The sequence below is a fragment of the Sus scrofa genome, chromosome 18 (genome assembly GCF_000003025.6).
Source record: "Sus scrofa isolate TJ Tabasco breed Duroc chromosome 18, Sscrofa11.1, whole genome shotgun sequence".
NCBI lineage: Eukaryota > Metazoa > Chordata > Mammalia > Artiodactyla > Suidae > Sus > Sus scrofa.
In genome coordinates, this window is record NC_010460.4 from 9,940,067 (window position 1) to 9,955,439 (window position 15,373).

The window sequence follows — 15,373 nt, forward strand, 5'->3', positions numbered from 1 at the left end:
CCCTGCGGGCCCGCTCTCCTTTGCCAATCAGAATCCAAGGGTGCGCACCGCCGCCCTCCCTCGCCGGCCCGGCTTCCTTTAATCCGCGCCCCCACCCCACCCCCCGGCCGGCTCCTGCCCTCCGCTCGGCCTTCCCCGCCTCGCATCCGTGCCATCGGCGCTCGATTGCGCGCGGACTCCGCTCCCCGGCTCGCTCGCTGGCGCGCGCTCGGCCGCCGCTCCCGCCCCCGCCCCCGCCCCTCCCCCGGCTCCTCCCGCCCCTCCTCCGCCTCCCGTGCAACTTTTGCCGAAGCCCCCACACACAGCCATGCTGAGCTGAGCCCCGGCCGGGGACTGGCCGCGCGCTGCCCGCCCCGGCTCCCGCCCCACCGCGGACCCGCTCGGGGGCCGCGGCCGCTCGGCCCTCGGCCTCGGCCGCTGCGCCCGCCCGGCCGCCCCGGAGCCCCGCGCAGGGCCCGGGCCGCGGCGGCGGCGGCGGCGGCGGCGCCCGGCCCCCTCCCCCGGCGCCGGCCAAGTGAGGCGGTGATGCGGGCGCTGGCGGCCCCGGCTGCGCCGAGAGCGGAGACACAGGCTCAAGATGGCAGATTCCGACTGAGGCTGGGGGGGCCGAGCTCGCGCGCCGCGTTCCCTTCTCCGTTGCCATGAATCGCGGACACCCCGGCCCCGATGGCCCCCGTGTACGAAGGTAAGGGGCGCCGGCCCGCCGGCCCCGTTCGCCCCGCGCCGCCCGGCCGCCGCGGCCCCCGCAGCTTTGTTCTGCCCGCGGCCCCCTCGCCAGGCAGCCCCCGGCCCGCAGCCCCCGGGCGCCCGGCCTCCGCGCCCCACCCCCGGGGCTCGAACCGGCTGCCCGCCCCCTCCCCGCCGCCCCCTCCGTTGCCCGGCGAACGACCGGGCTCCGGAATCGAACAGATCTAATTTCCAGGGTGGAGAAAGAGGCGGGGGGGTGGGGTGCGAGGGTGGGCTAGTGCCCGAAGAAAAGATATTGGGAGGGGGCGCCGGGGCAAAGACCGATCCATGACGGTGCTTTTTATTTATTTGTAATAAATAAAGGTGATGCGCTGTAGCTTTCCTCCCCACCCCCCCGCGAGAAAATTACCTTTCGGATGATCTGCTTTCCACTCTGTCCTCACAGCTCCCTTCCATTTCCCTCCATTCCCACCCCACGCTCCTTTATTCTTCGCCAGCCTCTGGTTTTGGGGGGGCTGTCGGATCGGAATGTACCGGGTTAGGTGATGAGAGGGGGAGAGAGAGGGAAAAAGTCCATTTCAGACCCAGGCAGAACAATGAAATTGGCTAAAATCTGCCCGCAGCAGCGTGTGTAAGGGAGAATGTAGTTTAGGTTTTCAGGTCGGGGAGGCAGCCAGGAGGTTTGTCTCGCTGGATCTGGGTAAACCTGCGCCGTGCACCTTCACCTGGCGTTGGGTGCTTTTTCTGATCTGATCTGTCTTTAGGAAGAAAGAAAAGAACGGAAGGCAGAAGCACCGCGTTTCCCCTGCACTCTTTCGTTTCTCTTCAGTCAGTTCTGTCAGCTTCCACCCCGAAATCAAACCGGAATCAACTAAGTTTTTACACTTCGGTGTGTTTTTTGTATGTGTGTGCTTGTAGTACGAGGAATTTTGAACCAAAGGGTGCCTGATTTTTTTTTTTTCCAGTCCTTTTCATCGTGAAAATGTTTTTCTCATGAAATCATGGAAATAGCAGCCTTTACATACTTTTAGCGTCAGTCCATCTGGCTTTCTTTCGGTTTTGTTCAGATATTCTGTGGATGAAATAGCAAATGAGAAGGGCAAGGGTTTGTGGGGAACAGAGGAGGGGCAAGGAGAGGGGCTTTTAATTCTTTTATAAACCCAGAGAACATTCGTGGCCAGTGAGACAGGGAGCACATTAATAGTTTTCTCGCTGTTATAAAGGGAGATTAAAAAAAAAAAACTTATCTGAAAAGAAAATCCGTTATTAGTTCCAGGGCTCCAGATGAATTAGGGTTCTGGATGGAATAAAGTTACCAGTCAGGCCCTGGATAACAAGGCTGTAAATAACCTATGGACTGTAAATATTTTTTTTCAGACTCTCCTAGAAACAAAGGGGCCTGTTTAGAAGGCAACAGAGAGATGTTATTCCAGGGGCTTTCCTCTCTGATTCTGAAGAACACAAGGTCCATTTAACCATTCGACAAAACAAAACGAAATTTCTGATCACTCCACCACACAGGATGGAGCATGCCGGTGGCTCTATGAACATGCTAGGAGGACCCGGTCGGCGTTCATTGTTCGCCTGTGTCTCTGGGAGGGGGCTACAGTCAATGCTCCCACTGTCTATGGAGTGTTAAAATGAAACAATTTTCTCTTTATTAAGTACCTCTTTGAGACTCCCTCTGCTGGACACTCTGGGTGAGCATTGGAGAAGGAACTTGGCATTGAATTTGTAACTAGAGTAGACGGCTGCTTTCCTTTTCACAGGGGGGCCGGGGATGCCGGTTGGGTTGTATTTTGTCAACTTTGTCGAAAGCCGTCTTGGGAACCGTGCGGTTCCCTTCGTGTTCCTTTCATTCTAAATACCTCGGAGGCCAACACTTGGCACTCCTGTCCTTCCTACAGTGTTCTTTTAGCGCAGGACTCCGGATCAAGACCTGTGGGTGAGTAAGGTGTTGTGGCTTAAGAATCAGCACCGATCTCAAAGGTCTCGGGAGCTCCCTGTTGTTATTTGCAAACCTGCCTTCTGTGTCCCGGGTGACCTCCGTGGTCACCTCCGTCAACCCCAGGTCCCCCTTGGTCTTCTCTGTGTGCTGTCTTCATTAATCCTGTGCTTTGTGCCCTTCGATTCTGCGAGAGTTTCTGCACAGCTCGGTAGTTCTTTTCCTAGTCTGCCTCCTCACCCCTGCTGAGCCAGTCCAGCATTCCTCTGCACAAGCCTAGGCCCCTGGGGCTTTGTGGAAAGAGACCGTTGGTCATGCTCTAAAACAGACGGATGACCTCTGTCGTCAAACATCGTGTTGCTGGAACCCACATTCGCTTCCTGTGTTGAGTGCCTCTAAGACTCCAGTGACCTCCTTTTTCCCTCCTTGGCGACAAGCATTGGATTTAGTGAACCTGATTTTTACCAGATCCCCAGCAGAGCACATGGACTCCTTGTGTGTGTGCTGAAGGAGCAGGGCTTTTCCTGAGGAATTGTCCCAGAAGAGTGATTTCTAATAGCTTTCAAGCTCCTGGAAGATTGAACATGGGCTTCTTCTCCAGAGAAGAATAAATAATGACAAGTCAGGCCTTTCAGCTGGAATTTGGGGATGTACTTATTTCTCTAAATGGGGGTATAGTTGCCCCTGGTTGGGATTTGACATGAGGGCCCCAGTGCATTGGCGGAACATTTGGAATTGCCAGGTATTTAGAGAGAAAGACTCCCTTTGTGCAGGGTAAGTCTGATAATAGGTAGGAAAGTGAATTAATGGGTAGGAAAGTGTAATCGGTCTTCCATGACTTACTTTTAAGGATAGATTTATAAATAGCACGTTCATTTTCAGTGGCTTGGTACCCATCAAGTGAAACTTCTTTAAAAAGGCTTATTTTATGGAAACAACCTAAATGTCCAATGAGAGATGAATGGGTTAAGAAGATGTGGTACATATGCCCAGTGGAATACTACTCAGCCATAAAAAAGAACAAAATCATGCCATTTGCAGCAACATGGATGGAACTAGAGACTATTAAGGGAAGTAAGTCAGAAAGAGAAAGACAAATACCATATGCTATCACATATCTGGAATCTAATAATATGGCACAAATGAACCTATCTATAGAAAAGGAACCTTCTCATGGACGTGGAGAACAGACTTGTGGTTGCCAAGGGGGAGAAGGAGGGAGTGGGATGGACTGAGAGTTTGGGGTTAGTAGATACAAACTCTTGCCTTTGGAGTAGATAAGCGATGAGATCCTGCTGTATAACACAGGGAACCATATCTAATCACTTGTGATGGAACGTGCTGGAGGATAATGTGAGAAAAAGAATATATATATATATGTATGTATGATTGTCAATGTCTGCTGTAAAGTGACCCAGAACATTGTCAATCAACTAATAAAAAAATTTAAAAAAGAATTCTAAAATTCTAAAAATAAAGAAGTTTTATTTTCTTTAGAAGGTTAAACATTCCCCTTGCGATTGTGTTTACTCCACCAACTTGTTAACAAAGCTTTTTCCAATACACAGTGCAAAGGCCAACCACAGAGGTCTGTAGGGCCACAGGTCCGGATAGAGGACCCTAAATTCCACCTTCACCGTGTTCCTCTGAACCTGAGCTGTGCCGTGTCCACCAGGGCTGGCTCACACAGTCAGACTTCCCAAAACTGTCATGCTGAAGGCTGTCATCAGCTGGGCCTGAAGACACCTACCAAGAAATGGATTCTGAATCATCCTCCATTAAAAGAATTTGATGACACATGTTCAAAAATATCTTGTCCTGGGTTTATGTTTTATATTTTAAAAATGGGGAGGTATAAATATTGTTTTCTTTTTCTCCATCTTTATGTAGCACATCAAGGCTCACTAATTTTATTCCCAATCCTGGGCAGTGTGGCATAGTACTTGAGTCAGAGAAATCTGGGGTATGGTTTTGGGTGTGTTACTTAACTTCTGGGAGCTTTTTGCTTTTTTTTTTTAAGCCTTATTAGATTGTGCTAGGGTTCCATTGGAAACAAGTATATGTTAAAGCGCCCAGCTGTATAGGCTTTTTCTCAGTACGTGTTAAATCCCTCTATCTTTTGAGCTGCTTATAGGCGTAATGACTCCAGGGAAAGAATAACCCACAAATAGTTTAGAAAACCAATAATAGCAACATTTCAATTATTAATCTCCTGCTATTCCTTTTCCAGTTTGGGCAGCAGCAATAATAAACCCCCTGTGGCCGCAGAAGAAAGAGCCTTTTTTGACCCCCTGGGTGACCTTTCCAGATTCCTTCTTCCCACCGAGCTTCTGCTGGTTTCAGATGGAGGATTTCTCTTCTCTGGTGGCACATTCTTTGCCACTTTAAAAATGAGGCAACAAACCTTTAGAACAGAGCCACAGGGGCTGCAGCTGCGCCTCTGGGAAAGTATCCCAAAGTATGAAAGATAATCTTTGCCCTTAATCAGGATCCACTCGTAACCCAGGCAGCAGGCCAGGCAAGGGAGCGCCCAGAGGTGGGTTAGTACCAAGGGCCTCCTCCGAGGGGAGGCACCCACTCAACCACGAGCCAGGGTCTGGAGCGATGCGTCGTCAAACATCATTTTCCTGCAAAAGAAAATTTGGCGCTTTATGCAAGTTACAGCTGCTCGTGTGCTTCATGTTTTGTTTTTTATGTTTCTCTCTTCCTTCCTCCCATAGAGACGAAGCTTAAAGGAACCCACCTTTGAGGTTTATATGGAACAAAGTAGCGATGATCAAGAGGGTGTGATACATGAGTATTTTTTTGTTGTTCTCTGAAAGTGTCATTTGCCAGTGCTTTCTGGTAGTCTTCTAATGGCAATTCAGGCTCTTCAGGTTGCTGTCAAAGGCGAGGTGCAGAATAATGCCAGCAGACTTTGCATAACCTCCGATGGAGTGTGAACTTGAAAGGCCCAAATGCAGAATAGTTCCACTTCATACAGCTGGAACCTGTTGAGGGGAGGAGAAGGTCTTGATTTTTCCTCTAAAAGAACCTAAAGTGGAGTTCCCATCATGGCTCAGTGCTTAACGACTCCGACTAGGAACCATGAGGTTGTGGGTTCGATCCCTGGCCTTGCTCAGTGGGCTAAGGAGCTGTGGTGTAGGTGGCAGACGTGGCTCGGATCCTGTGTGGCTGTGGCTGTGGTGTAGGCTGGTGGCTGCAGCTCCCATTAGACACTTAGCCTGGGAACCTCCATATGCTGCAGGTGTGACCCTAGAAAGGGCAAAAAGACACAAACACACACAGAAAAAAAACTAAAATATCTGATGTTCATGGCAGTAGTTGTGATTTAGACCCCACCTAGTTTGTGCCCCACCCTCTACCCTCATGGATTCACTTGTCCTCCTAACAGATCCGCAAAGTAGGCACTGTCACCCCTGTTTTATAAGCAGGGCACTTCTTTAAAGCATCCATTTAACAAAAGTTTATGGAGGGTCCCTGACCTTGAGCTCAGGGGGTGGGAAGGGAAAGTCAAAACTAAACCTGAGCTCATTGGACTGTGGTCTGACTCAAGATGGAATGCCTTGTTTGTGTGCACACGTGTTCGCTCGAGGACACTCACATGCACCAGTTCTAAATTCTTACATGCTGATGTTTCTTGAGGTATAAAAGGAAGACCCCCATTTCTCTATTTTCTCTTGAAATATTTTCTTTACTTGGAATCAGAAGCTTATTTCTTTTTTTAAAAAATTTAAAATTTTTTAGTATAGTTGATTTACAGTGTTCTGTCCACTTCTGCTGTGCAGCAAAGTGACTTACACATTTATACGCATTCTTTTTTTCACGTTATCCTCCGTCATGTTCCATCACAAGTGATTAGATATGGTTCCCTGTGCTGTACAGCAGGATCTCATTGCTTATCCACTCCAAAGGCAATAGTTTGCCTCTACTAACCCCAAACTCCCAGTCCCTCCCACTCCTCCCCCACCTCCTTCCCCCTTGGCAGCCACAGGTCTGTTCGCCATGTCCACAAGTTTGTTTCTTTTCTGAAGATAGGTTCATTTGTGCCGTCTATTAGATTCCAGATATAAGTGATATCATATGGTATTTCTCTTTCTCTGGAGAGTCTCTAGTTCCATCCATGTTGCTGCAGATGGCATGATTTTGTTCTTTTTTATGGCTGAGTAGTATTCCATTGTGTGTATGTACCACATCGTCTCAATCCATTCATCTGTCGTCGGGCATTTGGATTGTTTCCATGTCTTGGCTGTTGTGAATAGTGCTGCAGTGAACATGCGGGTGCATGAATCTTTTGCAGTGAAGGTTTAGTCTGGATATATGCCCAGGAGTGGGATTGCTGGGTCATCTGGTAGTTTTATATTTAGTTGTTCTAAGGCACCTCCATATTGTTTTCCATAGTGGTTGTACCAATTTACATTCCTACCAACAGTGTAGGAGGGTTCCCTCAGAAAAGTATTTCTGAATGTAGAAAATACCTCCTGTAGATTTTCTAAGAAATTACCATCTCTTATTGGCAGAAGATTCTGTCTTCCTCTTTCATTACTTACATTTTTTATCCTTGTAAAAGCAGCACATTTCTTATTCGCATGCGTGGCTCAAAGACTTTCTGGTTTGGGTATTTGGCCGGTGGCCCCATTCACCTTAGGTGGCTGTTGGAGGATCCATTCCTGGCGTTGTTGCCTGGCCGAGATCTTTAATTCCAGGTAGTTTGTGGTCCTTATTGGTGGGAATATAGATCAGGTGGTCAGTTAGCAGATCCCTCCGGGAAGGCAGTTGTGGAGGAGGAAGACTCATCTCCACCTCTCACCTCTCTGGAACATGAGCTCAGAGCGGGACCTTGGGAGAAATGAGTTCCTTGCCTTCCGCAAGATGCATGGCCATACCTTGGAATTGTCATTTTTATCCAGAACGTTTCTTCCAGGAAAAGACCGTCCTGGGAACTCCTTCAGAACCACTTCCAGTGTTCTGTTTCTCTGATTGTCAAGAAATTCCTGGGCGGGCCTGAGATCTCGCCTCCTGTCATTCAAACTGTTCTCTTTTACTTGGTTTCTTTCTCTAAAGCCTTTCCTGTTGGGAGTTCCCATTGTGGTGCAGTGGAAACGAATCCACGTGGTATCCGTGAGGATGAGGGTTTGATCCCTGGCCTCGCTCAGTGGGTTAAGAGTCCGGCATTGCTGTGAACCGTGGTGTAGGTCGCAGGCATGGCTCAGATTCCATGTGGCTGTGGCTGTGGCTGTGGCTGTGGCCGGCAGCTATAGCTCTGATTCGACCCCTGTTCTGGGAACTAACTACCATATGCCACAGGCGCAGCCCTTAAAAGCAAAAAAATAACAATAAAAAAAAGTAAACTTTCATATTCTCGAAGATAATAACTAAGTCTCTAGCTTTCTCCTCCCAGAGCCTATCTTGTGTCCTCTGCCTCTCAAATCTCTCTGGTTTCTTGCATTGAAAAAGAAGTGGTAGTGGTCAAAATTGAATACAGTCCTGTAATCATGGCCTCATTAGTCCACCATGCACAAGAAAAACGCCTTCAAGGTGCTTGCCTCATTGTGAGCCCCTGGAGGGCGAGAACCACATCCGAGTCATCTTTGTGTCCCCCTCCGTAGCTGTGCAGTTCCTCACACCTAGTAGGTGCTTCATATGTACCTGTGGAATTGACTCTTCCCTTTAATACATCTAAGTAATAACTTGCATCACAGCAGCCCTGGACAGGTGACTCATCGTGGGCGTGCTCGCCCCTGTGCATGTGAGCCTTTATTTTTCTTGTACGTGCTTGTGTCTAACCATCCCTTGGCCCAGCAATGCCAGTCTTCTGCTTGACCCTTGGAATCTTCGCGATCGCTTTGCATTTCACCTCTCTCCTTGCGGCTAAGAGCCTTGTTTCGTTATTTTACTTAACAGATCCGACAGACAGGATGCAGCTGACATAAGTCATTAAAAAAAAAAAGAGTCAAATTACTCCCCAAAGGATGTAGTGCATGGACGAATTGACAATTTGGTGTAATATGGGCTCGGCCAGGTTTAGGAAGGACGGTTTGTCAAATGCTCGAGAGGTTCTGAATCAGCGAAAGCGGTACCTGTTTTCCAGGTTCTCTGCCATGAGTAAGCAAGGTGTTGATGAGAGTGACTGCAGGTCACACTTGCAGCCCATATTCCTCCATCTCTGGTTTAAAGCCAATGGAAAAGGCAAAAGTTATGATGGGCAAAGCCATTCAACTTGCGATTTTCTGATGGGTGACTTTGCAGCTAGAAAGTAGCTAGTAAAATAGTTGCCAATTTAAAAAAAGCAAGGAGTTCCCGTTGTGGCTCAGCAGTAATGAACCTGACTAGGATCCATTAGGACATGGGTTCCACCCCCGGCTTCGCTTAGTGTGAGCTGTGGTGTAGGTCACAGACATGGCTCGGATCTGGTGTTGCCGTGGCTGTGGTGTAAGCTGGCAGCTGCAGCTCTGATTCTACCCCTAGCCTGGGATCTTCCATATGTCATGGGTGTGGTCCTAAAAAGACAAAAACTTTTTTTTTTTTTAATTTTAAATTAAAAGAAGTAAAAAAATTTTGAAAGCAGCAAACGTTTCAAACTGCAAAATAATTTTGTGGTTTTATGGCCACTTATTTCTAAACCCAGCCTTGAAGAGATTTATAGTGTTTTTGAAAGTGGTCTGTTTTAGCAATTCTTGCCTAACTTCTTTTGCTCTAGTAGGTTCTGATTAATTAAATGCCACTGTGTTTAAGCAGAATGAAGATTGATTGACTCTTGCATGTGCTAATGCTGTAGACTTTATAAGACCTTCACGGTCACAGAAAGAACGCAGTTTAATATGTGCGTGGACAAGGGTATTTCCCTCCAGATCGTGCTGTCCGTTCTCAATGAAAGATCACTGTGCAACCTGCCGTAGTATTGGGGAGAAAAGCCCTTAGGGTTCATGTAGTTACAGATTGCATCCTGATGAAATAAGGGTTTTTTTTCCCCCCTGGAATGTTTTCCAGTTTCTTCCCTATCAGTATTACCTTTTTGATTCAACTTCTGGAATCGTTATTCACAATATACACTGACTTCCCAGAGGCATGTCGTAAAAAGGTGATCCATCATGCCAGTTATAGAACTTCTAGTTGCGTAGAATTAAAGAAGCAGATTTTAATGGTGTGTGTGTCTGGCATCCTGTTCCAAGTCACGTGGTGATGCGATTTGGAAAACTCTGGTTTGTTGGTGAATGTGGAAGTTTGATCTTTTTCTTCTCTAATGAAGCATTTATAGAGCTTGGACGAAAAGCAGCATGTAAGTTCTTGAAATTGTGCAGAAAGGCGGCGAGTTACACCCTCCTGAGTCCTGTGTAACTGCACCGCCTCACCAGAATCTGGGCTGAGAGCAGGAGCTTCTGCAGGAAAGTGTGTTTCAGGGGTGGCGGTGGAGGGGGGGGCTCGGGGCCGCCCACACCCCCAAAGCACAGACATTGGCAGCTCCAGCGCTGTGATCATTAAGCATGACCCGCACCATCGGGAAAAGATTAATCGATATTCATTATGTTCTGTTAACTGAGACCCGGCGTGGGGGGTGGGGGGGTTCTCTGATGTGTTACAGAAAAGTTTCCATTAGAAAATGGTTAAAATAAAGAAACTCTTTCATTTAATTATACCATGACTCACTCCTAGAAAGATTGAAGGCCTCTTAAAGGGTTAAGTTACCTAAAGGGTTAAGTTACCAGAAGAGGGGGATGTGCTGTATGTAAATCAGGTTTGTGGCTCAGCCTGTTTGTGGGATCTGTGAGGTGTGAGGTGTGCCCGTCCGAAGAGACAACAGAAACAGCAGCGCTCTTGTGCCAGCTTAACCCGGTGGACCAGCCGAGCGCAGGAGGGCATTCATTTGCAGAGTCATTTTTGCTCGGCTGGAGTGGGGAGCCCGGAGCAGAGCAGCAGCTAAGGGTACCAGTGCTGGGGATCAGTTGCTGAAAGGCTTAAAACAGGTTCTGATTCAAGAGACATTTTATGGGGTGGAGAAGGGACGAATATAATCAAAATGATGCTTGAAGAAGGTAATGCTTCCTGGCCTGGACGTCGGAGAGGGAATGAGGCCGCCAGAGGGTGAGGCGGACTGGGAGCCCCGAGGTGTGAGGGAAGGCAGGAGCGCCGTGGGGTGCCCATAGCCGTTGGGGTCACGCGGGAGGCGCGTATGCAGAACACTTGCCAGCGTGACCCGGGGGTTCAGCCAACATTCGTTCCTTTCCGCTGACCTCCCCACCCCTTTTAGCGGTGAGCCTGAACCAGGGAAGCGTGCGGTGTTAGCAATACCAAGATATTTACGTCCGCCCTCTGTGTCCACAGCTTGCACATCCATAGATTAAACCAACCGTGGACTGAAAATATTGGGGGAAAAAAAATCCAGAGAGTTCTAAACAGCAAAACTTAAATTTACCATGTGCTCGGCAACTATCTGCATAGCATTTATATTGTATTAGGTGTTATAACTAATCTTGAGACGATTTCAAGTATACCAGAGGATGTGCGTGGGTGATGTGCAAATACTACGCTGTTTTATTCCAGGGATTCATGCATCCTCGGATTTGGGTATCCGCAGGGGTCTTGGACCAATACTCAGTTACCAAGGCACGGCTGTATTCTGTTTTTTTCTAAAGACTCTCTTCTTTCTCTAGACTCTCTCACATTATGTCCTGGCTTCATGGCATTGCAGGATCTTACAGGGTCTCAGTATAACCGGAGGGAGGTCGTCGCCCATTCGGATCCTGCTTTGACACATGCAGAAGCTGAGGCCCAGAGGGGTGAAGCGGCTGCTTCAGCATCACCTTGAGCGTTGGAGGGGGGTGGAGCAAGACACCCCCATGCCCACTCTAGCCCTGGGCACAGGCGTTCCAGGGCACTGACCCCCAAGAGGAGCTTCCCTGCTGCTGGCAGCAGCTCCTCAGCAATGGTCCCCATGGGACTGTCAGAGCCACTCACCTTCCCCCGAGTCTGAAAGCCGGGACCTGGGCTCTGGGCCTCCCAGGTGCCCTGCTGCCCACAGTGCCTCCCTGAGCTCTCCCTCTGCCCCCCACCCCAGGGACTGTTACCCACTGTTCCAAGCAAAGCGAAGCCACATGCCCTGAGCTCCAGTGTTTAAAGAGTCTTCTCTGGGGAAGTTGCTCCTTATGTTGCCCTGAGAAAATTCACAGCTTGTCCCCATGAGCTACTTACTAACAACAGAAACAAAACCAGCAAAATCACAGAAGAGGAGTTCCCTTTGTGGCTCAGTGGTTCACGAACCCAACTAGGATCCATGAGGATATGGGTTTGATCCCTGGCCTCACTCAGTGGGTTAAGGATCCAGTGTTGCCGTGAGCTGTGGTGTAGGTCACAGACGTGGCTCAGATCCCGAGTTGCTGTGGCTTTGGTGTAGGCCAGTGGCTGCAGCTCCCATTGGACCCCTAGCAGTGCCCCCACCCTGCCAAAAAAAAAAAAATCACAGAAGAGAAACCGGGACAGTTGTGATGGGTTTCACAGCACTTTTCAGTCCTTCAGCAGCTTTAAAAAAAAAAAGAAGAACGTTAATTTTCCAAAGTACAGTTTGAATCCTTCTTTCCTGTTGATGTGACCTGACTTCAGCAGGCTGCTCTGAGCCTGGCTGGGGTCCTGTTGGTGTGCCTTCTGTCTGGTGCTGCTCCAGCCTCCTTTGGAAGCACTTCCATCCCCATGAGTGGCCCTTCACAGTATTTGAACTCAGGGCCATTCGTACTGAGGGTTGGCTTGACTTGACGTGGGTGAATCTTCGGGGGGCGGTGCCAAACCAGGCCTGCGACCCAACCATTCTCGCTCCACCCCTGGTTTGTGTGTCCAGCCTCCAACCACTTCCTCATGCCCTCAGACCTAGGGATGCCCCTTGGCCACCTGCTCGGCCTCTGTGTACACCACGGGCCCTGCCTGGCGAAGGCCAGGAGGCAGGCACAAGGCCTTCTAGGTAGGGATTCCTGGGGTCCCAGGGCCCCAGAGGGGTGGCTGAAGGAGGACAGGTGCCCAGCCTGTGAGTGGACACACCTTGTGACCCTGGGGGACACCTCAGAGGTTGGGGGTTCCAGGACAGAGCCCCCGTTGCCGTGTTCTAAGGTCAGTGCTGTTAAGGGGACTTATTGCTCGTAAAGCAGGTTGACATTATTGGTCAACAGAGGCAACTCGAAATGTTTCCGGTTTATACAGGTCACGGCCAGTGGTTGCCTCACTGGATCCTCTGCTCCTTTCTCTCCCTTCTCAACCTTGATCTTGTACTTTGAGTTGCTCCACAGAGCATAGTTGATGAAACTGCCCCATTTCCTGTTGCTGGCTGGGGAGAGCTCGCTAACCAGTCTGCTCCTCCTACAGTGAAACTTGACAGAGAGCCCAGGAAATCCAGCAGCTTTTCTGTTGTGTGTGTTTCAGCCATTGACACACACAGCCTCTCCCGCCGGCCTCCCGTGATGTCATCTCACCGCGGCTTCCACCTCCTATTATCTCCCACCCTTCTGCCCACAGCCAGCCAGGCTCCTCACCCTCTGCTCTTTGTTTGACTTTGTTTGACCTTGGCTGCTCATCTGCCTCGTTCTCCTTGTCAGGGTCAGGATCTGAGTGGAGGTGCATGGGGAGCTCCCTCTGGGGAGCACTTGTGTGGGGACCTGGTTTGGAGGAGTGTGTCTCCAAACTTTGGAAACTGTCCCTCACCTGGAGGGCTTGCAGAGACAAATCCCTGGGCCCCACCCTCAGAGTTTCTGTTTCAGCAGGTTCAGGGCGGGGCTTGAGAATTTGCATGTCTTTGTCTTTTTAGGGCCAGGGATCAAATCTGAGCTACAGCTGCCTGCCTGCACCACAGCCACAGCAACATAGATCTGAGCTGCATCTGTGACCTACACCCCAGCCCACCACCACACAGGATCCTTAACCCACTGAGCAAGGCCAAGGATCGAACCTGCGTCCTCATGGATGCCCCTCAGATTCGTTTCCACTGAGCCTCGAAGGGAGCTCCTAGAATTTGCATTCCTAGTCTCAAACTCCAGTTTTAGAGGAATGCATCCAGAATGAGAATGCAGGCCGTGTTTTGAATCTGGTGGGAGCCTCGTGGCTGAGCACTTGCTTTGGGCCCGTGGGTGTCAGACCTGCCGGGGCAGCCTTTCTTGGCCGTGACTTCCTGAAGCCACAGGTCCTGGTGTGGACCCAGCCTCCAGCCTTCCTGCCTCAGGTCTGAGGGCTGAGGCCCCATCTTCTCCAGGGCCTGTCGGTAAACGCAGGGGCTCCTCTCCTGTTCTCCAGAGCCAGCCAGCCTGGAGTTCATGCGCCAAGGCACTGGGGCCCCAGAGCAGAATGGGTAGGTGTCATCCTCAGAGGAATAATAGATTATTAGTAACCAACTAAATAGCTCTGTGATTTTTCTCTGTTTACAGAAGAGGAAATTGAAGCTTATGGATATTAAATAACACTTCCAAGGTCTCATAAGCCAGGGCTCGAACCCTGCTGACACCTGAGCGTGCTCTTGGCCTGGCCAGCAGTTGGAGTGGTGTATGCAACACTCAGCCAGGAGATACAGGGTTAACCCTCATAGGAAGGACCTAGGATCCTTCTTGGAGTAGAGGCAGCTGCAGTGGGGCTGACGTGCAAGAGCGCTGATGTCGCTTCCCTGGGGCTCTGCTGTCCCGCTTCCTCCTGTCCGTCCAGTAGGAGCCGATGAGGTGGTGGGCGTGAAGCACTTAGTCCAGTCGCTGGTGTGGAGGAGGGTAAAGGGCAGCCAAGCCATGAGCCCATTTGAGCAGCGAAAACAGATGCCTGAGAATAATCTTATGCAGCCGTCTAAAAGAAGGTTATGAGAAGATGGTAACAGCAAACCCTTATCAAGCCCTTGCTGCTGCCAGTTCTTCTCTAAGCTTTCGCACATAAGTTCATCAGATCCTCACGGTGATGCTGCAGGGTAGGGTCTGCCCCCACTGGGCTGAACTGTGGAGGCCCTGGAAGGTTCAGCAACTCACACCTGGCTGAGCTGAGACAGCCTCTATGCTGCACCCAGAGCGCCTACCCTCGCACACCGGGCTCAGGCTGCTGAGGGTCTTCCCAACCCTACCTTGAAAAGAGAGTGAAATTTGCAAATAAGCCAGTTCTTTCCCAAATGTAAATGTTCTTTGTTTCTATCAAAATCTGAATAAGGCATCCATGAGGCCGTGGGTTCGATCCCTGACCCTGCTCAGTGGGTTAAGGATCCGGCGTTGCTGGGAGCAGTGGCGTAGGTCGCAGATGTGGTTCAGATCTCTAGTTGCTGTGGCTGTGGTTAAAAAGTCATAAATAAATAAATAAATAAATAAATAAATAAATAAATCTGATAAGTGTTTTAACATTTGAGAAACTGATTTCTGTTGATCCTCCTGAAAGATAAAGTGGCGGGCCTAGAAGAATCAGGTCTGAGAGAAGAGCGCAGTGGTGGAAGGGCCACCTCTGCCGTGTGTTGAACTGAACTATAAAGCTTCACATCCGACACAACACTTGACAGCCGTCTGTACACACAACAGGTGCACCAGGTTTAAGGCCCTGTTGTCTTTGAGCATTTAATAGATGATGAAGGAGGTACCCGAAGCAGAGGGGAGAGGAAACCTGATTTAATAAGTGCGACGGAGACCACGTGATAGCAGTTTGAAAAATCTCAGCAGATACTATCACCTGACATCCTCGCGAGCCCAGCATAAATTCTGCCTGATTGGAATGTCAACGTCACCAAAAGTCTGTCGAGTACATTCAGTG

At 49.7% G+C, this 15,373-nt stretch overlaps 1 protein-coding gene across 3 annotated transcripts in view; it reads left to right on the plus strand.

The window, feature by feature from the left end:
* HIPK2 (homeodomain interacting protein kinase 2) overlaps nt 469-15,373 on the plus strand; it is a 201,281-nt gene continuing 186,376 nt past the window's right edge. For all 3 annotated transcript variants that reach the window (XM_021078551.1, XM_021078552.1, XM_021078554.1), the window contains exon 1: nt 469-685. Coding sequence is in view for 2 of the 3 variants with exons in the window: in XM_021078552.1 (XP_020934211.1) it covers nt 667-685 (19 nt within the window). In the remaining variant the exon portion in view is untranslated. The remainder of the gene's footprint in view (nt 686-15,373) is intronic.